A 25675-nucleotide genomic window follows, 5' to 3' on the forward strand; every position below is an offset into this window, starting at 1 on the left:
ATATGGAAATCATTGTAGTATGTTCTTGGAGTAGAGTTTTTCTTATATCTGTGGTTATTTCTTACGTTCTGTCTTGTTTATCAAGTAGCATGGTGGCAATGGGTGGTAGATGAGTTGACCTGGCAAGAGTCAAGAGCAAGCCCTGGATGAGAGCAGTCACCAGAATAGGCTTTACAATATAGGGAGAATCAGAGGAGGTAACGCAGAAGCAGTAGTCGGTATAATTCCCAAAGAAGATGTATGAAATCCTCTTTACACTGTGTGGCTCTGGGTCTCTATGAGTCTCTTTAGTCACTGAGCGGTCTCTGCCAGTTTGAAATGATGTGAGACTCTTTTGAGCAGCAGGGAGCAGACCAGGCCACAGGCATACGCGATGTCTTATATATCCGTGCTCTGGGGGTTTCATATGAGATAGAATGAACTTCTTCAGGTGAAAGGGAGATTTCCCCTGGATGGTAAGGACACCAGCTCTGAGGAGACATGTGCCAGGTACCTCCCCTGCATTGCAGTCCACTGGAGCATCTCTCATCCATCACTGCCTGTTTATATTCTCAAAAACAGTCTGCTGATAGAGCAATGTATGAGAATGTGTGTCACCATGATTATATCAATGTACACAGCTATGATTTAATAAAAAAAAAAGAAAATGTGTGTGTGAATAAATTAATGAACATGTTTATTTTCTTTTTATTTATTTTTAAAATTTCTTTATTAAATCATAACTGTACATTAATACATTTATGGGGTACAATGTGCTGATTTGATATACAATGTGGAATGCTTACTTCTAACTGATTAACATAACCGTCTCCTTGCATACTTATTTGTTGTGGCAAAAACATTCATATTCGTGGTGGTGCCTGTGGCTCCGTGGGCAGGGCGCTGGCTCCATATACAGAGGGTGACAGGTTTGAACCTGGCCCCAGTCAAACTGCAACAAAAAATAGCTGGGCATTGTGACAGGTACCTGTAGTCCCAGCTACTCAGGAGGCTGAGGCAAGAGAATTGCCTAAGCCCAGGAGTTGGAGGTTGCTGTGAGCTATGACGCCACAGCACTCTACCGAGGGTGATAAAGTAAGACTCTGTCTCAAAACAAACAAACAAACCATACTTTATTCTTAATAGTATAGAAATATATCATTGCATTATGCACATTAGGTTGGATCCCCCCAAAGCCCCTCCCTCCTCTTGGCCTTCACCCTCCCTTCTCTTTCCTCTTCTCTCCTTCTTTCTGGACTATAGTTATGTTTTACCATTCCTATGAATGTGTAGTTGATTATATACTAATTTCACAGTAGTACTGAATACTTTTTCTCCCATTCTTGAGATACTTTACTAGGAAGAATATATTCCAGCTCCATCCAGGTAAACATAAAAGGTGTGAAATCTCCATCTTTTTAATGGCTGCATAGTATTCCATGGTGTACACATACAACAATTGATTAATGCATTCATGGGTTGATGGGCACTTGGGCTGTTTCCACATCTTGGCAATTATGAATTGGGCTGCAATAAACATTCTGGTGCAAATGTCTTTGTTGTAAAATGATTTTTGATCATCTGGGTAAAATGCCTAGTAGGGGATTGCAGGATCAAACAGTAGGTCCACTTTTACTTCCTTGAGTATTCTCCAAACTTCTTTCCAAAAAGGCCATATTAACTTGCATTTCTTTATACTTTTAAACTGGCAGATAAAATTATATGTATTTACTGTGTATAATATGATTTGTAAAGTTTTTATACATTGTGGAATGATTAAATCTAATTATTAAAAACATTACCTCACATGGTTATTATTTTTCTGGTGAGAGCCTGTTAAATCCACGTTTAGCAGTTTTTAAGAAAGTAGTATATTACTAACTGTAGCAGGGGTGGGGAACTTTTCATGTTGGAAAGCCATATTTAGCTATAATCAAATAAGGCCACCTTCAGGATACTTCGATTAGCTATACTTAAAAATGTGCATTGTTTTGTAAACCACTAGCAATGTGCTTAATAATTAAAAAAAATGAAAACTATTAATTTTTAAATTAACTAACCTTTTAATGACTTTGTTGTGTCTGCTTTTTGTTGGAAAGCATTTGAATATTTGGTTGCACCATGGAGGTCCACAGATTCAGCTGATCCTCTAGCTGGGTGCAGTCATTTACGATCCATAGAGTGTCTTTATTTGGGGTAGGCAGGAGAATGTAGATTCTCTGCAATAAGTGGTTGAAAAGCAAGAAAGCATTCTTCAGGCATGTTGTGGGTATCCCACCACATTTTCCCATATTTCAATTGGGTCATTCTTAGCATCAAACAATGGCTTTAAAATGTCATCTACTGAGAACTTAATTCCATCTGTAGTTCTCTGGGTGCCTACCTGATATCAACTAGGTGAGACTGAAATATTAACGTCAGTGTGATGTGATGATTTTAAAAGTCAGTAAACTTTTCATCATATTATTCATTTAAAAGGTCTATAACAGCTGCATATTCTTCAAATGATTCATATAGACCATCCTGCTCATCAGGGATCTTTTCTTACTGGGGAAAATATTTATCTGAAATTTTCTTTTGAAGAAGAAGTGAAGAAGTGTTTTGAAAAAAGACTTCCCCCCCTTTTTTTTTTTTTTGAAATGCTTGAATTTTTTGCCAAATATCATGTATAGACTTAGTTTTACTTTGCCAAGAAATATCTGAGTCACTTTAACTTGACAGGGTATCACACAGAAATGCTGCGTTCCTATGGAAAATCACTTCAGTAGTTCCCATTGCTGATTCTATTCTTCATAAAATGTAACTGTCTGTTCTCACAGAGATGAAATTTTGGCTAACACCTGTCCCAGTCAAAGCCAGTGAACTTTAGAATGATAGGGCAAGTCCATACTGAATAGCTCAACCTTATCGCATTACAAACAGATGCAGTGTTGCATTTGCGTGAATATCGTTCGCAACGCTTAATAACACATTGCAAAATGTCACTTAAAATAGTAACTTTAGCACAGAAATTCTGCTGATGCAAGATACAAAAAGAGATGAGAATGGATCTGTTAATTTTTTTTTATCTATGCAATAAATGTTTTCCAAACATGCATTCACTAAATTTACCAAATTCAGTCCAATGTCATGACATTTATCCTGGAAGTTATTGAAGATACCTATTCCCTGTGTTCTGTTCACAAGAGTGCCCAAAGCAAGTAACTCTTGGTAGCAAAGAAAATCTTCTGTGATGACCCAAATGAAGTATTAAACCTGCCCCAAACCAGTAGTAACAGTTGATTCATCCAAGTGATTGAATAATATATATTTTTCTTTTGAAGTATTGCATGACGTTGTTGTGTTGAGTTGAAGGCTAATTAATTCATGGTGCTGATCAGTTATGGTTCGCCTTGAAAGAGGCAGTTGTTCATACTTTGAAACATGATTGGGTTCTAAGCATCCTGCAAGTGTGATGCGGTATTCTTTCAGGGCGGCACCTGTGGCTCAAAGGAGTAGGGCACCGGCCCCAAATGCTGGAGGTGGCGGGTTCAAACCCAGCCCTGGCTGAAAACTACAAAAAAAAACAAAAAAAAAAAGACAATGTATTCTTTCACAATTTCTCCTTCATGGAATGCTTCCCTTTTTCTCCAGTACATAAGCTACTTTATAAGTTGCCTCCGCAGCATTATCTCCAGGTCTTATTACTTGCTTGAAAAAACTGTCTTTGCTTTTGTTCTTCATCTATTAATTCCTGGAGTGTAAGCTTTCACACCTCTCCCTCTAATTTACGATATTTGTGGTTCTTATGAGTGTTATAAGGCTGATGAGCATTGAATTACTTTAATATTGATATTTTTCAGTATCACAAAGTAAGGCAATCGGTTGATCTTTAGCAGAAACAAGATAATTTTGCAATTCCCAATCCTCTTTCAATAATCTGTTTTCTTCCTTCAGTTTTTATGGTGTACTCACTCCCTGTAAACTCTCTACCACCAGCCTTGTGTGGTAGCTAGTAGCACATAGTCTGGGAGAGGGGGAAATTTAGAACTAAATCATGAGTGTAGCAGCTATCAGTGGAGCTCTGATGACTTACTAATGTTCTCTAAGCGTGCCTGTCAGTCTGGGAAGATTGTGTTGTTGAAGGTTATTTTCTTCTTTGGTATCTTAAAGGCATTCGTTTTAAAAATAAAACAAAAATACAAAAGGCGAATGAATATGTATTAATAAAAATATGAGTATTCTTTAAAATTTGGATCCAGTTGAGAGGCTACATTTAAGGACCTAGAAGCCTACATGTGGCCGTAAGGTTGCAGATTCCCCACCTCTGAACTATAGTCACCATGTTGTACAATAGATCTGTTGAACTTACTTGTCTTACCTAACTGAAATGTTGCATACTCTGCCTAGCATCTCTTCAACACTGCCTCCTGCACCTCCCCAACCACCTCAGCCTCTGGCTGGTAACTACCACCCTACTCTCTACTTCTATGAGATCAGTGTTTTTGGATTCCACCTGTGAGTGAGATCATGTGATATTTTTCTTTCTGTACCTGACTTATTTCACTTAACGTAATGTCTTCCAGGCCCATCCCTATTGTAAATAACAGGATTTCCCTAATTTTTTATGGCAGAATAGTAATCTGTTGCATGTATATGCCACATTTTCCTTATCCATTTATCCACTGAAAGACACTTTGTTTGATTCCTTATCTTGCTATTGTGAATAATGCTGCGACAGACATGGGAGTGTAGGTATTTTCTCAACCTACTTACTGCATTCTTCAGTTGAGTTTTAGAAAACAAATATAAAAGGGTTCTTTTTATTTATACATCTTAAAATAATTGGAATACATTTTTGTGGCAATGAATCTACTTCATTTAAAAATAATGGAAAAAGAATTCTACCAGGGGCATCTTAAACTAACTATTGTTTGATCATTGTGCTGTCTTTTAAATAAAGGTGTGTGAATTTTACAAAGTCATACATTTTGCTGGATAAGATAAATATATGCATGTTTACGCAGCAGTCTCTGTTTTCGGGTGAGTAATGATTTTATTCAGAGCTGGTTGCTCTCTGAAGTTCACTGTTGGGGTTAAATAGATTTGACACAGTCATTGTGGGCCTCAAATCACCATGTGCTACTTTCCAAGTCCTCTCCTCACATTCCATGTGGCTTTTGAATGTTCTTTACCCAGAGTTAAAATAATTTAGAAGTTAATTAGAGGTTTTCCTTGATTATTCTTTCATGACACGGTTCCTTGATTTCAGAAATGGGAAGGTTGGAGAATCCACCCCGGACAGCTTTGACTTGTGGCAGTGCAGGGCATTTTTTCCAGGCGTCACATAGTGGCCCTTGGGAGATTGTTCCACACAATACTGTTTGTTCTCCATCAGGATATTTTCCCAGAATAATTTCCATTTTGTGGATTTTCTCAAGTTTCCCACAGAGGAGTTTCCCCTTAAGATAATTAAAATTAGATGCACTTTCTTGCTGACTTTAACAATCATTCTTCATATATTGGACAATAGAATGTGTGTATATTTTAAAGAGTTTTTTTAAAGTAAATTTATAAAGTAAAAAGGAATACTTAGCAAGGTGGTCTTCAGTTGGCAACTAATTTTATTGCATGCTTTAAAGATAGTCTTTGAAATCTAAAAATTGCTTTAAATGCTTTGCAATGCTTCCTAAAGCCTAAGGAAGCCAAATACATTTAACTTATATGGAGAAACATATTTTGTTAAAATTTATTGTAGGCGTAGTTGGTTAATAGATGGGTATTTATGAGTTTTCAAATTGGATATGAAATTTTTCTAGGCCGACTTCAGTTCTGGAGATGAAGAAAGTATGAATAATTTATTCTTTAACCTATTTGGACTTGGTGCAAACTCATTACTCTATTTTTCTGGGCATAAGAAATAAAGGACATTAATTACATCTAACATGTTATTATTGGACAAATTATACATTTGTTTTCTTAGTCAGAAGGTTTAATGTGTAAGGGGTCCTCCTTTGAAGACCATCCTTTCTCATTGTCCTCAGCATCCAGACCACGGTATCATGTGATGAGAAGAGAGTTCCCTCCTGACTAAGTCCCTCACTTCTGGGCTTCCAGCAGCAAAAGACTTCGTGGCTTTACAGTGACGTCTATAATGTTATACAGTCAGTCATAACCAAGGAACTCCAACATAGGTTTTGGGAGAACAGTAATAAAAAACCAAGTGAGAAATGTTGTTAGGGAATGATATTTTAAAATTTAGCATGTTAATTGTGTTACTTCTGGAAAAATTTACAAAATTAAAACAAAGCCCAGAGGAGGCAGGAATAGATCTGGCTTAGCACCATTTCCTCCTTGTTCTGATTTCTCAAAAAGGGAGTGTAACATACCCATGTACCTTTCTGATAGCACCATGGCCCAAGCACTGTGTGTGTGCACATATGTGATGTCCTGCACACGTATGTGAGTAGGGGCTTAAAGCATTCACAGGTTACAGGCTTGGTTGTGAATTCAGACTGCTAACCCCCAAGTCATGCTTCTTAATCTCCTTAAACCTGGTTTTGATCATCGAGAAAGCAGAGGTTATAGTGTGATATCATACGTCATGAATATGCTTGGCATTAGTTAAGCACTATAATTTTAGTGATGATGATGATAATGATGACTCTTTTATTGGAACCACCCATCTGCTGATTACATAAGGTAAAATTTTGGAAATAACTTTGGTTTATCCTTAATCCTTTCTCTAATGTTGAAGTGCCCCAGCTGAAACGATCAGACAGGAATTCTACCCTTATACTTGTACCTGTACCTATGTTCTGCCCTCCCTCCTGTGAATACGAGTGAATTGTCCAAGCATAATCGATAGTCCACAAGCCTCTTCTTATACTCTAGATCCCGTCTTTCTCTATTTCTTTATTGATTAGCTCTTCTCTTCTGTATCATTCATTTTTTCCTGTTCCATTTTTGCAACAGTTCAAAGGAAGACCCATCTGAAACCCACTGAATAAACCTCTCCTTCCTCCATGGTATAGACTCCTTCCGCGGCCAGACTCCTCCTCTGTTTTCCAGCATGGCCTAGGCACTCTGAAAGGTTCGCCTGGGTTCTCTCTACCTTCTCACTTCCCTTTCTCTGTCTAGACCACTCCAGTCAGACTTCATTCCAATTTGACACACTTGACTCTTCTCTCCCTCTCAGAATAGTCCTTCTCTTGGTTTCTGGGATACCAGGTGCTCCTAAAAGTTCACTTTCCCTTACTAGGTTCCTTTCCATGTTTACTGGTTGGCTGCCCCCCTTCTGTCCATTCCCTAAATGTTGGAGTGTTCCAGGATTCCGTTCTGTGCCCTTCCTTTTCTTCCTTAATGCAGTCTATTATTGGAATATTATTAAGTATAAATTACATAGATACAAATATACACATTAAATATGTAACTATATACATAATTTATAATTAGAATTACATCAATTATTAATACATTGATATAATAACAGTATTATACACAAACATGCAAATATACACACATATATGCTTCCTAAAAAATATTTTCCTTTATCTAAATTTGTAGAAACCTTGAATTTGTTATAACCATGGATTTTTTTTTTTTTTTAAGTTGTCCTAACCTTTTGGCTTATCGATTTAAAAATTTTTTTTTAAATAATTAATTAATTATTTATTTATTTAATTAAATCATAGCTGTGTACATTAATGCGATCATGGGGCACCATACACTGGTTTTATAGACCATTTGACACATTTTCATCACACTGGTTAACACAGCCTTCCTGGCATTTTCTTAGTTATTGTGTTAAGACATTTACATTCTACATTTACTAAGTTTCACATGTACCCTTGTAAGCTGCACCGTAAGTATAACCATGGATTTTAAGAAAAAAAGTCAACCTTCTCTACTTTTTGGGAAAGAACAGTACCACATTTTCTTTCCTTTTTCTTTTTTGCATTCTTCAGAAGTTTTTCTTATAAAGCAGCTGTGTCCTCTCTAAATATTCTCTGATAGTAGGATTTATTGACTCGATCTTCTGTACAGGTGAGGCTCATCAGTGTGTGCTTAGGTTTTTATTACTTCTGTGGCTGATTTTGCAAAGTCTTGATTATTTTCTGACTGTTTAACCTCTTTTCTTTATTTTTAAAAAGTTTACAGAGTCTGCTCTATCTCTTAGGCTGGAGTGTTACGACTATTCACAGGCGTGATCATAGCTCATAGTTTGTGGCCTTAAACTCAGGGTCCCTCTGAGTAGCTAGGACTACAGGCATATACCAATGCATCCATCTCTTTTTGTTCTTTTAAAACCATATAATAGATTCAGCATCTTAGTTTATTATGAAGAACCATTAATTCCGTGTCCTGCCTCATTTATTGGCTGTTCTGTTTTCTCTTTTTCTACTGGAATTGTTAGGGTATTTATAACTTTTATTGAATTTTCATAGAGGGCTTCATATGTTATTGGTTCCACATTTAATTTTCCATCTCTACTTTTGGTGTACTCTGTTGTGTGGTCATTGAGAAACAAGCACAGTGAGTCACTGGTGAGCACTAAGGCATTTACTTCCTCTGTAGGCCTGAGTTGGCCAATGGTAATCCCTCAACCCAAAGGGAATGCCCATAACTGTGTTAGGGAAGGAAAGTATTTTAGTGGATTTAACCATTTCCCAGTAAGTCGTCTTACTTGAGGCTGTGTAAGATTCAGCTTTTGTGTTTTCTTTCTTAATCTGAAAGGAGCAGGAAACACAGTTATGTGCAAGGCTTAATGTATAGCATGCAGAGAGGGTTTTACTGTGGTGTGCACACTTGCCCATTTTATTCCTAGGTGTGTTTTGCACTCGTGTTATCCATAGGCATCCTTCATCACATTGAATACTCTTAAAAAGTCCTACGAGATTAGTAAGTAAGTCATGACATACTCATTTGACATGAGCTGGGAAGTAAATTATTCTTATTTCATGATTTGGAAAACTGAGAAATGAAGAACTTGTCATTTGTTTAAAGTTACTCAAGGATCAGGGTGTTGAAATAAAAGACCTTGCCCTAATCTGGCTTCATTTCCCCTATATATATTTTTTTTCTTTGGCTAGAAAAGTTTTCCTCTGTGTGACTTGTGTCTTATTTACTCTGTTGCCTGCATTGTGAGAAGAATCCCCAAATGCCTGTCAGTAGCCAAGAGGACAGGTGGGGGTGGGCACAGGATGGATGAGTCTCTGAGTACTGATAAGGCATGAGAGAGTATTCATGGTCTACTTGTGTCTCTATGGAAGAAGATGGGTCACTGCAGATTAGGGGTGAGGAACCCACAACCTTAAGGCCTTCTAGTTCCTGAAGCAGCCTTTTGACTGGATCCAAATTTTAAGAACAAATACTCTTATTTTTATTAATATATTTGTATCCATCATTTATGTCTATGTTTAAATGAACACATTTAAAATACTAAAGAATAAAGTAAGTTTCAACAAAATGATCTTCCAAGATTGGTTGGCATGTTTATAAAGTAAGTTATAAGCGCTAAGCTGACAGGTGCTACACTCATGATTTAATTCTCACTTCCCCCACCTGACTGACTCCATTACCCCAAGAGGCTGATTGGTGAGATTCTTTTATGGTGGTTGAATCTGCCAGTCTGTTATCAGCATTTGACAATGGTGCATGGTATTTCTGTTTGAAGTGGAATTCGTGAATAGATGCAGAGCTCTGCAGTATTTTTTTTAACTCTGTCTGCTATAACCCATCATGTCAAAGAAGACCAAGAAAACACTGAAGAAAGAAAGCAGTTTTTTAAAATGAGGGTTGAGAACTTCAATATGGTCTGGTTTCTGCTAAACATAAAATGATTTGCTTGCTTTGTGATACTATAATATTAGCATTAAAGAAATTCGATGCTTCTCAGCATGGTAACACTCATAAGAACCACAAATATTTTAAATTAGAGAGACAAGTGTGAAAGCTTACGCTGTAGAAATTAAAAGGTGAAGAGCAAAAGCAAATACAATTTTTTTCAAGCAGACAATAAAACCTGGAGATAATGCTGCCAAAACAACTTATTATGTAGCGTATATGCTTGGGATGGGGTGGGGTGGGGAGCAAAGCCGTTCAGTGAAGTAGAAATTGTGAAGGAATTTATTGTCACACTTGTGGGATACTTAGAACGTACTTGTTTCAAAGTATGAACAACTGCCTCTTTCAAGAGAACCATGACTGATCAGCACCATGAATTAGCCTTCAACTTAACACAACAACTTCATGCAATACTTCAAGAATAAAATAAATATTTTTTCATTCACTTTGGATGAATCAACTGAAAAAATGGTCTTGGCTCAGGTTTTATACTTCATTTAGGTCATCACAAAAGATTTCCTTTGCTACTAAGGTTACTTTGGTTACTCTTGTGAACAGAATATGGAATAAAGGTAAATGTTGTGACGTTGGACTGAATTTGGTAAATTTAGTGAGGATAGATATAAACAGTGCACTGTCCATGACAGGAAAACATGACTGGTTTATTGCACAGATTTAAAAAAGTTTTGGCAGATCCAGGTGGTCTCATTGCTTTTCATTGTCTCTTGCATCAGCAAAATCTGTGCTAAAGCTACTTTGCAACAAGTTGTAAATATTGTTAACTATATTGTTAATGAAATCATCTGCTTCGTAACGTGCTGAAGTTGAACAATGAGGTAGGTATTCAATGTGGATTTGCATTATCATTCTGAAGTATGTTAGCTATCACAGGGACAGGTGTTAGCCAAAAGGACAGATAGTTTAATTGTATGAAGAACAGAATCAGCATTGTGAATTACGGAAAGAGTATTTCTATAAAATGCAGCATTTCTGTGTGATACCATGTAGAATCAAAGTGACTTGAATATTATTTGCCAGGGAAAACTATGTCTATATATGATATGTGCAAAGAACTGCAAGCATTTTGGGAAAGAAAAGCTGTCTTTTCCAAAGCTCTTCTTCAAAAGGAAATTTCAGATGAACATTTTCCTCAGTTAGTAAAGGTCACTAATGAGCAGGGTGATATATAGGAATTATCTGAAGAATATGAAGGTGCTATAGACCTATTAATTAGGCAATACAATAAAAGATTCACTGACTTTGAGAATCATGACATCACATTCAAATCAGCATTTCAACCTCACCTAGTTGATATCACCTACACACCCAAGGGCTACAGATGGAATTGATTGGGCTCCCAGGAGATAACATTTTAAATTCGCTGTTTGATGCTAAGAATGACCCAATTGAAATGTGGGAAAATTTAAAGCACAACAAAGATACAGAGCCATTTTAAAAATTCAGATTTAAAGAAAAATAGTTGTTCTTATATTCTTTTGCTACCCAAGTAGATAGTCTTGACCTGTTTTTATCCCCTTAGTTCTATATTTTTGTCTAAATTTGTCTGCTGGTCCAGAAAAACATTACAAGTAGTACTGAAACTGGGGAACTTTGTATTTCAGGTCTTAGGCAGACATTCTTTTAGTCCAATTTGGTGGCTCTGTGGTAGTATAACTCTCAGCAGCATACAGTGTGTATTTTGTGTGCTATATACATGTGCCATTTTTGTCTTTGACATTTGATTCTAGCTACTAGCAGCATCCAGAGTCAGTTCTCTCTTAGTCCAGGTCCCTCTCTGCACTTGTTAATAGGCGATTTCAATTTATCACTGTGCTTTGTTTCTTTTTCGTGAGCCGCACTGTCCAGCTTGAAAAGATTTATTCAACTCGCCTTAATTGATGCAGACATTTTAAGAATGGTGTGTATAGCCACATCCTTGATTTCATCTTTCCTACAGGCAGAGTTTTAAGCGGAAAGGCATTCTTCAGTTTTATTATTTACCTGTTAGAGATAAAACAACAGTTCTATTTCCCAATCCTAGTATTTTTAGGCTTAGTCTGTTTCTTGCATCCTGGCCAATTCTTTTCTAAGCTCATGTTTTGTTATGGCATTTTGTCAAGTACAGCCAACACCAATTTATAATACCAACATTGTTATGTCAATTCGTTAGCTTTGGTTGTGAGCTTATTTGATGAATTATTTATCTTTGAAATTGCAGCATTCTCTAACAGTTTTGCTCACAATTTCTTTCTTCATGCAGCTTACATGCTCTCTCTCTCCAAGTTATGTTGACATAGATACTATACCTATTTATTTTAAAAAGGTACTCTTTTGCCCATGTTCAAGTGCAGAGCATCATCACTGTTTAGACATCCTCAAATGTCTGAGCTCAAGCAATTCTCCTGTGTTAGCCTCTTGAGTAGCTGGGACTACAGGCACATACTACCAAATTGGGGTGTGTGTGTGTGTGTAAATACATAAATATATTTATTTATTTTCAGAAATACAGTCTTGCTTTAATGCTCAGGCTGGTCTTAAACTCCTGGCCTCAAGCTATTCTCCTGCCTTAGGCTCCGAACTGCTAGGGTTGCAGGGATGAGCCACCATGCCCAGACTCATACCTTTTTATTTTACTTAAAAATCTTGCACACATAAGGGTAGCTTTGTCCACATCTTGTATTTTTTATGTCTCAGTGTGAATGAATGCTCCTAGTTTTTTCCCCACTTCATCTGAGATCTATTTGTCATCTCCAGTACATTAAAATTTAGAGGTTTTCTCTTTTATAACCTTTAGCCAGAGAATGGAAGTCTTAGCTAGGACTCTGTTCAGCCTTACTAGGGGATAGTGGTTCACCCCTTTCTGTAGTTTTATTAAGTACTCATTTCTAGCTAATTTTCATCTTATCAAGAGTTTATCTTAGTCTAGACTGGCCTTCAACTGGTTATCACAATTCAGTGTTCTCCGAAGAGTCAATTCAGGTTGTTCTCTTAACTTCAATTCCCTATCTCAAAAAATTAGTTTTGGTTCTTCTGTTGGGAGTCCCCAAATAGAAGAAAGAATATTTGGTTTTCTTGTTATGTTTCTTGATTTCCCCTTCAAATTTACTTTTTTCTTTTGTTCTTTATTTGGGTCAATTGTTGAATTTTGGGAATAACTAATTCTAGGATGTTGTAGTCTTTTTATGGTTTCCTCTCCCTTTCTCTTCTCTCTCTCTTTCAACAGATTGTTTTTAATCTTTAGTGGTAAGTAAGTAGTCAGGAGCTATAACTCTTGGCAAGGACACTCATCATAATCTATAAAAATACTATTGCTGTTTAGACTGTAAATAGTTATTCTTTGTATACCTTAACTTGATGGCTAAGCTCCACGACAAATAAAACCCCAAATGCAGCAGCTTAAATGTGAGAGTTTATTTTTTCATATGATTTGTTATATATGAACTCATTTAGGGACTCATGTTTTTCTATCTCTTTGCTCTATTCTCCCTAAGAATATTTTTCTCCTTTACACAGTCAATGCTGCATCGCTAGTTATTATCTACATTCTAGTCTGATGGCAAGGAGGAAAAGGAAGTCACAGAAATAGATTTCTTTTTGATAATGTGGAATTTGTATATTTTAGTTTCACACACATTCTGCAGACAAGCTAGTCACATGACCATGCCTTGCTGCAAAGGAGACTGGGAAATGCAGTCTCTAGCTGGGCAGCCATGGGCTCAGCTCAAACTCCTTTTTGCAGTGCTACGAAGTAAATAGATTTTGGCTGTAACTATCAATCTACCATACCTTTTATACCATATAGACTTATAGATCAAGTAAAAGAATCAAATATAACACAGATATATCTAAAATGTTGTCATTTTTGTTTTCAGTTTTCCATAATTGTTATGGGAGAACATTGGGGGATTCCGGGACTTTTATGCTTGGTTTTCACTCTGTGAAGATGTACCTTATAATGATTGCCTTTCTCTCCCTAATGAAAAATAAAGGGGTATTTCTATTTGTGGAATGTATCAATGTTGAAATTAAACGTTAGGTGTGTTAAGTGAAGAAAGCTGATAGCTTATAGGTTTAGTCAGATAAGGGTATTTCCAGATTTTCCTGCAATCATTAACCTGAGTTGATCAGTAGTGAAGTTGATTCAGTGAAATAGAGAGCAGGTCATGAGTGTTAGACCGCACAGAGGAGGTCACAGTAACCCCGCTCAGGAGGCTAAAGGCCTCCCACTGGAAAGTATCCATAGGGACAGCTGGAGATTACGCATTGCATGAATCCTTTCTTGATTTGTGTTGTCCTTGCCTTTGTCTGTCCTGTTGTCTCTTGCCAGTAGACTATTGTGAAACCACCTCCCCAGTAGCCAAGATGCCCTGAATGTTACTGCTGAAGCATCAGTAAATCACTAGGGCTTCTTGATGAGAATGAAGAGTTGAACACAAACATTTGCCTTCTTTCTCTTTCTCTTAAATTTCCATGGAAGCAAAAGAACAACTACAAAAAACTATAATAATAAAACCTAACATGACACAAATAATTACAGAGGAAATAACAGTTCTACATTTTTGCATGTGAAAAAGACTCAAGGAAGCTGAATCCTAAAATGAGAAGTGATAAGAATTATAGATGGGAGGCCCCCTTCACACATATATGATGCACACTCGTGTATATGCACGCACACATATGCACAGATGTGGGAAATGGTAGTAATAAGTATTTCCTGGAGTAGATGTGAAAGTAGAGCTGAAGATGGATGCATGGTTCAAGGTCTGTTTAAGGTATAAGAAAGGGTAAATCCCACCAGTCTTTCCTCAACTCTACATAGCTAAATGAATGTCCCTTCTTCTACCTTGGAAGGAAAATAAAAGTGTACTTTCTGGAGAAGTTAAAACTTAGGGTCTCTAGACTGGGGGAAAAGGAGGGGTTGTACTGACATTGAAACAATGGAATTTAGGCCATACTTGCCTGTGCTGAGACCTCCTACTTCCCTTCCCATACCTGGCCTCCAAAATGCTGTCACCCAGTCCTGTAGGCTGTATTATGAATAGAATATCCTTCCGTAGGGAGTCCACTGACATCTAGAGCTATGCAGTGATACGGTCCAACCAGACCAATTACAGTAAATCTCAGAGTCATCAACTGCTGTATGAGCTGACAATAAAGAATCACCTAGTAAAAAGGGAAGTTAAAAATCAAAAAATAAAATATCTTGGAAGAAACTTTTACAAGGTACGGAGGGGAAGACTTTAAAAGTATGTTGTCATGAATGCCTTCAGAGAGCCAGATCCCCTGTGCTTCTTGGTGTTGAGTGAAGAGTCTGAAGGGCTCACCTTGGGGTACACGTGTGGCCCAGGAGACCCTTGTAGACTACATTTCAGATCCCAGGTTGTGGAAATCCCTGCATAATCACTCCAGGCTCATCTCCTAGGTTTACAGTTCTCTTTTGGTCCTCCTGAAAGCCTTCCAACACACTTGTGTGTCTACCTTACTCATAGAAGTAGCTGAGAAGAGGGTGTTTACGTAAAGAATGGATAGAGCTGGAAAGTATGATCTGGGATGTCCATGAGTATGGACATGAGGTCCCTATAAATGAAAAAACCTACATATAAATGGTCAGGCATCAGATCAGAAAGGCATAAAATACCTTACCAGTGACATGGAAATCATGAACTGATTTCAAAGCCTTCAAAAGTCTGATGAAAAAAATTCTAAATTATATTTCTATACGTGAATTATCAACTGCATAAGTGAATAGAATGAAGACATTTTCAGAGACATTTTCATTGAAGGTCTTAGAAAGTTATCTCTCCTGAGTTTCTTCTCATGAAGCCATTGCATGATAGATTCCCCTAAACAAGAAAGTAGTACAGATAGAAAAAGCAAAAAACCCATAGTTAAACAAGATAGCTCTAGCAGGGATTTATTAAAAAATATGAAATTTTCAATGGCTGTGAGCACCTTGAGAAGTGATTTTGACAATTGACGAGATTTTGGAGTTGAAAATAGCTATAAACTTATAGGAAACCAAGCAATTTATAAAGGCAGTGTTTGACTCCAGGAAAAACAAATATTGGGCAGGAGGAGGCAAGTATTTGGCGTATATTTTGGCTTATCAGTGAATCTTAATGTAATGAACCCTGACTACTGATTTAAACAAAGCTGAAAAGAAGGTTAAAGGGATTTGTCCCTGTGGGGAGGGATGCTGGGGAGGTTAATACTCTTCATTTGGCATGGGAAGTCAGTTGATAATGCTGAAAATTGTAAGTGTAGTTGTAATGTGACACACGGTTTGGTGATTTGAACTCCAGGAGATACGGAACTTTAGAGTATATAAGTTTTGAATAACTACACCGCTCTTTAAAATAAATTTCATAAAAATTATATCAGTCATAGGTAACTGTTTTCACATGCCTCCCTCTTCATTACACAAGCTAAGAGTCCAATTACTTCTTTGCATGTGGTATCTTCATTTGCCTAGATAAAAGTGAACCTGACCCAACTCTTGGCATGATCGTCATTGGTTCTCTCTTAAACTTTGTCTTGACAATTAAGATTTTGAAGCTAAAGCAATAGCATCCAACATTTCCCACTAGTTACTAAATCTGTATGTACTATTCTTATTCTTTTGGAGGCAACTTAGGTATTTTATCTTCACAGACACATAGGAACAGATATCTACTATGAACATATTGTAAGGTCAGCAATTAAAAAAGAGAAATCTCGGGTGGCGCCTGTGGCTCAAGGAGTAGGGCGGCAGTCCCATATGCCAGAGGTGGCGGGTTCAAACCTAGCCCTGGCCAAAAAAAAAAAAAAAAAAACAAAAAACCAAAAAAAAGAAAAATCTCCACAGAGTCTTAGAGTGTAGTGAGAGTTTGAGTTGAGGATCTTTCCTAACTGAGTTAGATGGGACCTCAGAGGATGATTCTGTCACACACAGACTGCACTGACACTAAGCCATTTCAATTAATTTACGTATCTTGCCCTTGTAAAAGCCTGAGTCATTTTTTAGAATAGGTGATGGCTCACTTAAGGTGGAATCAGGATTGCTGGTGAGATGCCACTACCCTGTTTTCCCGAAAATAAGACAGTGTCTTATTTTAAGGTGTGCTCCCAAAGATGCGCTAGGTCTTATTTTCAGGGGATGTCTTATCTTTCCTGTAAGTAGGTCTTATTTTCGGAAGATGTCTTATTTTCGGGGAAACAGGGTAGATCCAAACTACTTTTGTTCTTTAATCATACATAAAACCCTGATAAATGGGGATTAATCTTTTGTGGAGATAGGATTTAATGCAGATATGAATTTAGCTGTTCATAGATTTATTTCTGATGGATTTTAACAAGGGTAAAGTTGAAGATAATTGATAATATTGTTAAGGCTGAAACATTTTTTTCTTTAATTAATTTCAATTTCATTTTCAGGGTGATCGTGGACTTCCTGGTTTTCCTGGGCTTCATGGGATACCAGGATCAAAGGTTGAAGAAATTTGTTCTTTTTAAATGTAGCAAGACCACATTTTAATTCGATTGAAAGAACTTTTATATTATAAATGTGTTACAAATAAATGCTCATATGTAATTAAAGATAAACATATTAAAATAAATAATTGGGCCAAGATTAATATCATACTTTACATAAAACAGAAAAAAGTTCCCTTTAATGTTTCTGGTTATAAATGTATAACCAAAAAAAAAACATAAAATAAAAAATAAATGTATAATCTAGGCTTGGTGTGCATCACACAGTGGTTATGGCACCAGCCACATACACCAAGGCTGGCGAGTTCGAGCCCAGCCCGTGCCAGCTAAACAACAATAACAACTGCAACAAAAAATAGCCGGGCATTTTGGCAGGCGCCTTTTGTCCCAGCTACTTGGGAGGCTGAGGCAAGAGAATCACTTAAGCCCAAGAGTTTGAGGTTGCTGTGAGCTGTGATGCCATGGCACTGTACCAAGGGAGACATAGTAAGATTCTGTCTCAAAAATAAATAAATAAATAAATAAATGTATAATCTAATAGTATTTAAAAATTATTGAATAGATTCACTATATACAAGTTTTATTAACTGAAAATCCCTAAACTATAAACCCTGTTATAGTACTAATTATCCTTATCTTTTTGTTATTTTTCTTTATGAAGTCTAGAAAAGAAGACTTTTGTAAACAAATTTTAAATTATTTTATTTCTATTTTGCTTTGCTGTTGGCATATTAAATGCTATTGTTTATAATTTATTTTTTTCTTTTATAAGGAAAATATTTATTTTTCTCTAAAATTCAATATTTGTATTTTGTCATTTAGGGTGAAATGGGTTCCAAAGGAGAGAAAGGATCACCTGGATTTTATGGCAAAAAGGGAAGTACAAATCACACAACAAAGTATCTATATCGACCTGTTAATGTAAAGGAAGTCAAAAACTTAAATTGCACTTCCAGTCCAACATTAAAGCAATTTGCCTTTTCACCCTTTCAGAGGATTAATTTAGAACAATGGGGAAGAAAGGAAAAATAACTGGTGACTGCTATGGTTGGTATTATACAGGCCTACATTGCATATTGAGCATTCTAACTTTTGAAAAGATTTATAGTGGGAGATTCCTTGGGAAGCAATAGCTATGTAAAACCATGTCCATTGAGAATCGATGTTATGAGCCTTCCTATATCCCCATGCTGAAGGAAGATTATATTCTCTACTTGTTTAAAATGTGCATTGCTTTTCAATTTTGCCAAGATATGGCTTTTGTGCCTAGATGCTTGTCATAATTCTCCATCTATCAACATGGTTAGTGTCCACTTGGCTGATACAATAATGCTTTGCAGAGCCTACATGAGTTATAGTTCCAAAATTCTTTCATTACATAATGAGGTTAATTTATTAGCTTTTCTATTTGAGTTGGAACCTGAAAAAAAATTATTGCAAAGATTGTTTTTTAAGTGTTTCTTTTTAATACAGGGTGCAAAAGGTGAAAAGGGGAATGCTGGTTTCCCTGGCCTTCCTGGACGTGCTGTGAGTTTGATAGAATGAAAGTTCTTGAGTATTTTAATTGAAATAAAAACTATCTTATAGTATCTTTCTTTAAAAAGAAAAAATTAGTGCAAACACATATTGAAACACATGTACTTATTTTTTCAGGGAGAACCAGGAAGACATGGAAAGGATGGATTAATGGGTAGTCCTGGTTTCAAGGTATTTACAAAACAAAGATTTTTGTATGTGAATGCACATTAGAAAAGTGTACCAATAATAGAATCTTTTACAAATGGGACTGGGATAAAATTAATAAGCTAAAACTTTTTAGTGTAATTTAAAAATGATACTAAATTTATCTGAGTTTATTGTGAACATCAGTTCTAACAGCTTTATTGATATTCCATACAATTCACCTATTTAATATGCACTGTTCAACAGTTTTTAGTATTTACACAGTTATGAAACTATCACTGCAGTCTGTTTTTAGAATATTTTCATCACCCAATGAGAAAAATCCCATTTCCCCATTTCCCTCCAAGCCACTTCCCCCCACCTCCAACCATTGGCAATCATTACTTCTGTCAGTATGGATCTCCCTATTCTGCACAGTTCATATAAAAGAAACTACATGTTGTCCTTTTTTGCTGACTTCTTTTACTTACCATAATGTTTTTGAGGTCCATCCATTCTTTGGTATATGTCAGTATTTCATTCCTTTGTAATCCTGACAATACTGTATGGATATGGACAGGGATTGACAATTAAGTTTGTGAACTTGCCCCTGTGCGCATATGTTGGCAACACTGTACAAACAACTCAGTAAGGTTTCATAACCTGGGTATATCAGTGTCTCACAGCTGTGTTTATATCAACATGTGGCACTGTCTTGCTGGGTGAAATTCATTATTGTTGCTGTGTGCTTTTGTGTGTCATTGTGAGAATGCCGAATTAGAGCAATAAACAAACATTGGATTTCTTGTTAAACTTGGCAAGAGTGGAAGTGAAATCAGAGAAATGCTAGTCCAAGTTTATAGGACTAATGAAGAAAACAGCAGTACACAAATAGATGAAACATTTTTCTGAAGGGTAAGAAAGTGTCATTGATGAAGAGAGGTCACAGTGGCCAGTAATGAGCAGAACTGATGAAAAAATTGTAAAAATGTGTTAAATTGTGCATCAGAATCAGCAGCTGACTGTGAGGAGCATAGCAGATTAGGTAAGTATCAGTAGAGAAATAGGAAAATCTGAACCGAAAATCTTGGCATGCAGAAGGTATGGCTCTTGCATCATGACAGTGCACCAGTTCGCATGGCACCATCTGAGAGGGAGTTTGTAGCCAGCAAACAATAATTGTATTGGAACATCCTCCCTACTTTCCTGCCTGATATGGCCCCCAAAGCCTTTTTTCTTTACCCCAATATGAAGGAAATATTGAAAGCAATACTTTCTGAGGATTGACATGTGGGTGCTTAACGAAAGAGTCATCTCTTGGTGTGCTTGCATTGCTAGAAATAATGATTTAATAATTCTAAAAACAATTTTAGAATAACCAATTTTATTATAAGTAGGTTAGGAATTGAATTAAGAAAGTGATTGCAGATGATGGGCAAAAGAGAACAGAGACAGGAGAGAAGTGGATCAGAGGAAAGCATTTACACATTTAGACTGCAGAAGCAATACCAGGAATCTCAATTCTGTTGCAAAGTCCCCAACACTTTCTGATGACATTAAGGTCATCAAGGGTAATGCAATGATAGCTCTGATGGCTACTCCAGAGAAAGAATTCCAAAATTTCTTTGAAGGGTGGCATAGGTGCTGGTGTTGGTATATAGTTTCCCAAGGGGAGTACTTTGAAGGAGGTCATAGTGATATTCAACAAGAAGGTATGTAGCACTTTTTTCTGGGATAAGTTCATGAACTTCTTTGTCAAACACATATATCACTATGCTTAACATTTTGAGGTCAGTTCACTCTTGATATTTGCTTTTCTAATAGGTTCCCACCCTTCATGTTTAACCTTGGTTCTATCTTCTAATTTCTGATCCATGTGGATCTCTGCAAAGCAATTAGGTTTTTTCCATCTTGTTGCTTATAAATATTTTGCTGGAATCATTTGCAAAATTTTAAAGTGTGTATTTACATTTTAATATAGACTGCATTTTTAAAATAGTTGTAGGTTAACAGCAAAATTGACATGAAATTATTCTATAAGAGGTCACAGATTCTTTATTATTAGTTAATATTATATCCATGTTAAAGTTCTGGGATTCTGATTGTTTCCTTATGATTGCAATTAGGTTAAACATTTGTTAAAAAACATGAGATAGGTGATATCTTGCACTTTTAAAAACATTCTTATCATTGTCATTGGTAAATTTGCACACTTGTTAAGATAATGACAATAGCTATCTGTGTATAGGCAGATGTATGTTTTTTTTTTTTTATAGCATATTGATGTATTTAGGTTATCTTTAAATGTCTCTCAAAGTTTAATAATTGCCTTCATCTTTTGTTATTTTTCCCAAATATCAATATTGTTGATCCTATTATAAATGCCATGTTTATAGCTTCATGAGTATAATTTCCATATTATAAAATTTATACATTATAAGTACAATTTGATAGGATTTGATAAAGATATACATTTTTGTGACTGCCAAAAAATTCAAGTTTTAGAATTGTTTTAATATCAAAGATTTTTTTTTGTTCTACTTGGCACTCAGTTTCCATACCCATTCCTGGCAGTAGGCATCTATTACTGTGCAATCTCATTACTTTGGGAGGCGGAGGCATGAGGGTCACTTGAGGCCAGGAGTTTGATACTAGCCTGGGCAAAAAAAAAATCAAGACCCAGTCTCTGCAAAAAATAACTTAACAAAATTTTTATCTGGGTGTAACTGTAGTCCTAGCTACTCAGGAGTGTTGCTTGAGCCTAGGAGTGCTTTTTGTCACTATAGTTTTACCAGTCTTACACTTTCAATTAAATGAAATTATATAGTATTTGGTGATATAGATATATGACAGTTGGTTTATTCATTCATCACTTGATGAATATTTGACTTGTTTCCTATGTTTGCCGCTTATGAATGATATTACTATAAATATTGTTACGCTCATCTTGTTGTAGACGTGTTTTCATTTCTTTTTGGTTGATGCCTAGTTGAATTGCTAGGGTGCGTAGTGAGTATATATTTAAATTCTTAAGAAACTGTCAAACTCTTCTCCAAAATAGTTGCATGATTCTCTATTTCTATTTGCAAAGTAGGAGAATTAAATTTTTGTAGCATCCTGTCAATAATTGGTGTCATCACCCTTTATATATTTTAGCTATTTTAGTTGGTATATAATAGTATCTCACTGTGGTTTTAATTTGCATTCTCTGATGACTGTTGATGTTGACATTGTTTTTATGGACTTGTTGAGTATTTATATACCTTCTTCTATTCAAAACATTTTCTCATTAAAAAATAAATTGGTTTTTTTTCCCCTTCTTAATAGTTCAAGAGTTCTTTACATATTCTGGATATAAGTCCTTTATCAGACATGTTTACAAATATTTTCTCACAATCTTTGGATTGTTTTTCATCTTCTTAATGATATCTTTTTATGGGGAAAAATTTATAATATGGATCAACTCCAATTTCTTAAATTTGTTTCTTATGGTTCTTGCCTTTTCTGTCTTACTTAAGAATATTTACCTAATCTAAGCTCACAAAGTTTATCTCAGCAAAGTTTTCTAGTTTTCAATGTTTAGCTCTTACATGTCTTTTGTTAAATTTTTACCTAAGTATTTCATCATGCTTTTCTAAACTCTTATGAATAGATTTTTAAAAGTTTGTTTTGGATTTGTTTGTTGCTAGCGTACAGAAGTATTATTAGTTTTGTTGCATTGGTCAGGTAATTTGCAGTTTTGCTATACTCACTTATTTGTTTCTGTAAATTTCTTTGTAGATTCTTTAGATTTTTTGTATAGATTATCATATTGTCAGCTAATAAAGGTAATTTTCTTCTTTTACACTACTTTATATAAATTTTAGTTATTTTAATAGTTTTATTGCAGTGATCTGGCCCTCAAAACAATATTGAATAGAAATGGAAAGAGCATATATTCTTGCCTTGTTTCTGACCTAAGCTAGAAATCCTTTAGTCTTTCAAAAATGAGTGTTAATTCTTGGGTTCACATGGAAGATCTTAATCAGATTGAGGAAATTCTCTTTTATTACTTATTTCCTGAGAATTATTTTTAAAGTCATAATTAGGTGTTGAATTTTATAAAGAAGTTTTTTCTGCATTTATTCAGTTGATTACATGGTTTCCCTCTCATATTTTCTCAAAGTTATATAACATTAATTGATTTTCCTATGTTTATTGAGATAAATCCTAATAGGTCACCTTATAGTATTCTTTTTATATATTTCTGAATTCAATTGCAAACATTTCATTAAATAAAACTGTTGTACCTTTGTCCATTCCTATGTTCATGAAGAATATTTGTTAGTAGTTTTATTGTGATATTTTTGTCTGGCTTTGGTATAAAGATAGTATTGGCTTCTATTTTCTTTAAAGAATTTGCATAAGATTGGTATCTTTTCTTCTTTATTTATCAGTTTGAGGAGACTCTTGGTAGAATCTTTGGACTTTTCTACATAAAAGATCATATTATCCGTGAAGAGCAGCAGTTTGACCTCTTTGTTCCCCATTTGGATACCCCTAATTTCCTTCTCTTGCCTGACTGCTTTGGGTGGACTCCCATCACCTGTGTTGAAGTGATGTGGTCATAGTAGACATCCTTGTCATCTTCTGGTTCTTAGGGTGAAAGTTTTCACCTTCTCCCCATCAGTATGAGGTTGGCTAGGGGTTTCTCATATATGGCCTTTATATAATTCTGAGATATGTTTCATTTATGCCTTGTTTGTTGATTTTTTTCTTTTCTATTATCAAAGTGTGCTGGATTTTCTTATTTATGTGTTTGTTAGAATTCACCAGTGATGCCATCCGGGCCTGAGCTTTGTAGGTATGTGGTATGTATAAGGAAAACTTTAGTCATTAATTAAATTCCCTTTCTAAATATACAGCTATGTAGATTTTCTCATTCTTCTTGAGTAAGTTTTAGTAATTTGTGTCTTTCGAGGAATTAATCAATTTTCTTTAATTGTCAAATTTATTCACATAGTTTGTTTATAATAATTGCCTTATTCTTGTCATTTTAATGTGTGTAGGTTTTGTATTGATATCCTATATTTCATTTCTGATATATGTTTTATAATGATGGTTTCTTATCGATATAACTAAAATCTAGCACTGCTAGGTTTTTTCTTTATCTTCCCCTCTGTCATATGGGCCTGGTGCTTTTGTGTTCTTGGATAACTTTATCTTATTTCTTATATGGGAATTAGTTTCATAGGGCAAATAACAGTGTAAAATTCATTTTTCTAGGAAATTAGCATTTCATCTGGATTTTTCAAGTCATTTGTATAAAATTGTGCAAATTCCTGTCAAGATTTTTCAACAGTTTTCTCCATTTTAATGATTATTCTTCCTTTCTCATTTCTTACTTTGAATACTTGTGCTTACACTTTGTTTTTGCTTAAATATATACACTTACAGTTTCTCTACTACTATTGTAATTTGAGCTCGTTTTTCTGTTTTATATTTTATTACCTGCCTTCGTTCTCTTTTCCTACCTTTTACAACTGAGAATTGAATTTACTTGTTTTCATTTTTAATGCTGACTTTACTCTAAGTAGTTAAATGATAAATATTTTCTGATCTTTGGTTCAATTGTATTTTAATGTGCAATATTTTCCATAACATTATTTCTTAGATGTTTTGTAATTTTGGCTTTTATTTATATTTTTCGTAAGAGTTGTTTAAAAAGTTAAGTTTTTATTTTGTTTTGTTTTGGTTGAAAGGGCTTCTTTTGTTTCTGCTGCAAATTTCTGGTATTATTACATTGTAATAGAGAATGCTGTTCGTATAATTTCTTCTTTACAAGTTTAATTGAATATTTTCTTTTCTTTTGTTTTTTTTTTTTTGGGGGGGGATATCTTACCACAACCATGTTTATTTTTCTCTCTCATGCTACATATCTAGCACAGATCAATAGTGGGATGCTGGTAATCATAGTGACTCTGGAGCCTGGGCTGATGGAGCAATCACCAGCTTGAATACTGCTGGTCACTGTACCAGAGGGATCAGAGAGAATTCTGGAGAGTGTCTCACTGGATATTAAATGGTACAGCCCAGAAGTTCATATGATATGCGTACTCACAATTCTTTGGCCAGAATAAGTCAGATAGCACCACCCAATCACAAAGGAGCTTGGGGGCTCAGTTCTCTGGGTACCAGGAAGAGAGGGGAACTAAACATCTGTGATCACCAGTCTGGTTAAGCAATCTTCACAACCTTCGCAGGGTCTCACACCTACCCAGTTCTCAGCCAAGATTAAAGTCAGCTGCAGACCCCGGAGGTCAGGCTCCTAACCCCTAACCCCTGAGCTATTCTGTCTTCCAGTAAGATTCTCAGAAACTCAACCAAGCAGGGAAACTATTCTCACCTGGATATTTCTAGGGTTCCCTGAGATGTACTGAGAGCGAGAAAGAATCCTTAACTTGCAGCCCTTCAGACAGAAGAAGATGAGGGTATGAAGCTAAAATAAAAAGGGTCATTCTCTGAAGATCCGCATTCTGTTAAATGACCATAGAAGAAGGACTTATTCATGTTAATAGGCTCAGCTATTGCCAGCTTCTATCTCCTAATCTCAAGACAAAAATGAAGAGTAGTTTGACTATTGCTGATTGATAGCCAAAGAGAGTGATTTCCTAGAAACGTGGTCATATTTTCAAAGTTGTCTATGTTTTTCATTTAGTGTATTGTTTGAAACCAGAAGCGTCAGTTACATTGATGGTTT

General features: G+C 35.7%; 1 protein-coding gene across 3 annotated transcripts in view; it reads left to right on the forward strand.

The window, feature by feature from the left end:
- COL21A1 (collagen type XXI alpha 1 chain) overlaps positions 1-25675 on the forward strand; it is a 199336-nt gene that overhangs the window by 106258 nt on the left and 67403 nt on the right. For 2 of the 3 annotated variants that reach the window (XM_053603382.1, XM_053603379.1), the window contains 4 exons: positions 17218-17271; positions 18097-18148; positions 18746-18801; positions 18928-18981. In XM_053603382.1, coding sequence (XP_053459357.1) covers positions 17218-17271; positions 18097-18148; positions 18746-18801; positions 18928-18981 — 216 coding nt within the window. The other variant, XM_053603380.1, reaches the window with a different exon arrangement.

Source organism: Nycticebus coucang, chromosome 9 (assembly GCF_027406575.1).
Source record: "Nycticebus coucang isolate mNycCou1 chromosome 9, mNycCou1.pri, whole genome shotgun sequence".
Taxonomy (NCBI): Eukaryota; Metazoa; Chordata; class Mammalia; order Primates; family Lorisidae; genus Nycticebus; species Nycticebus coucang.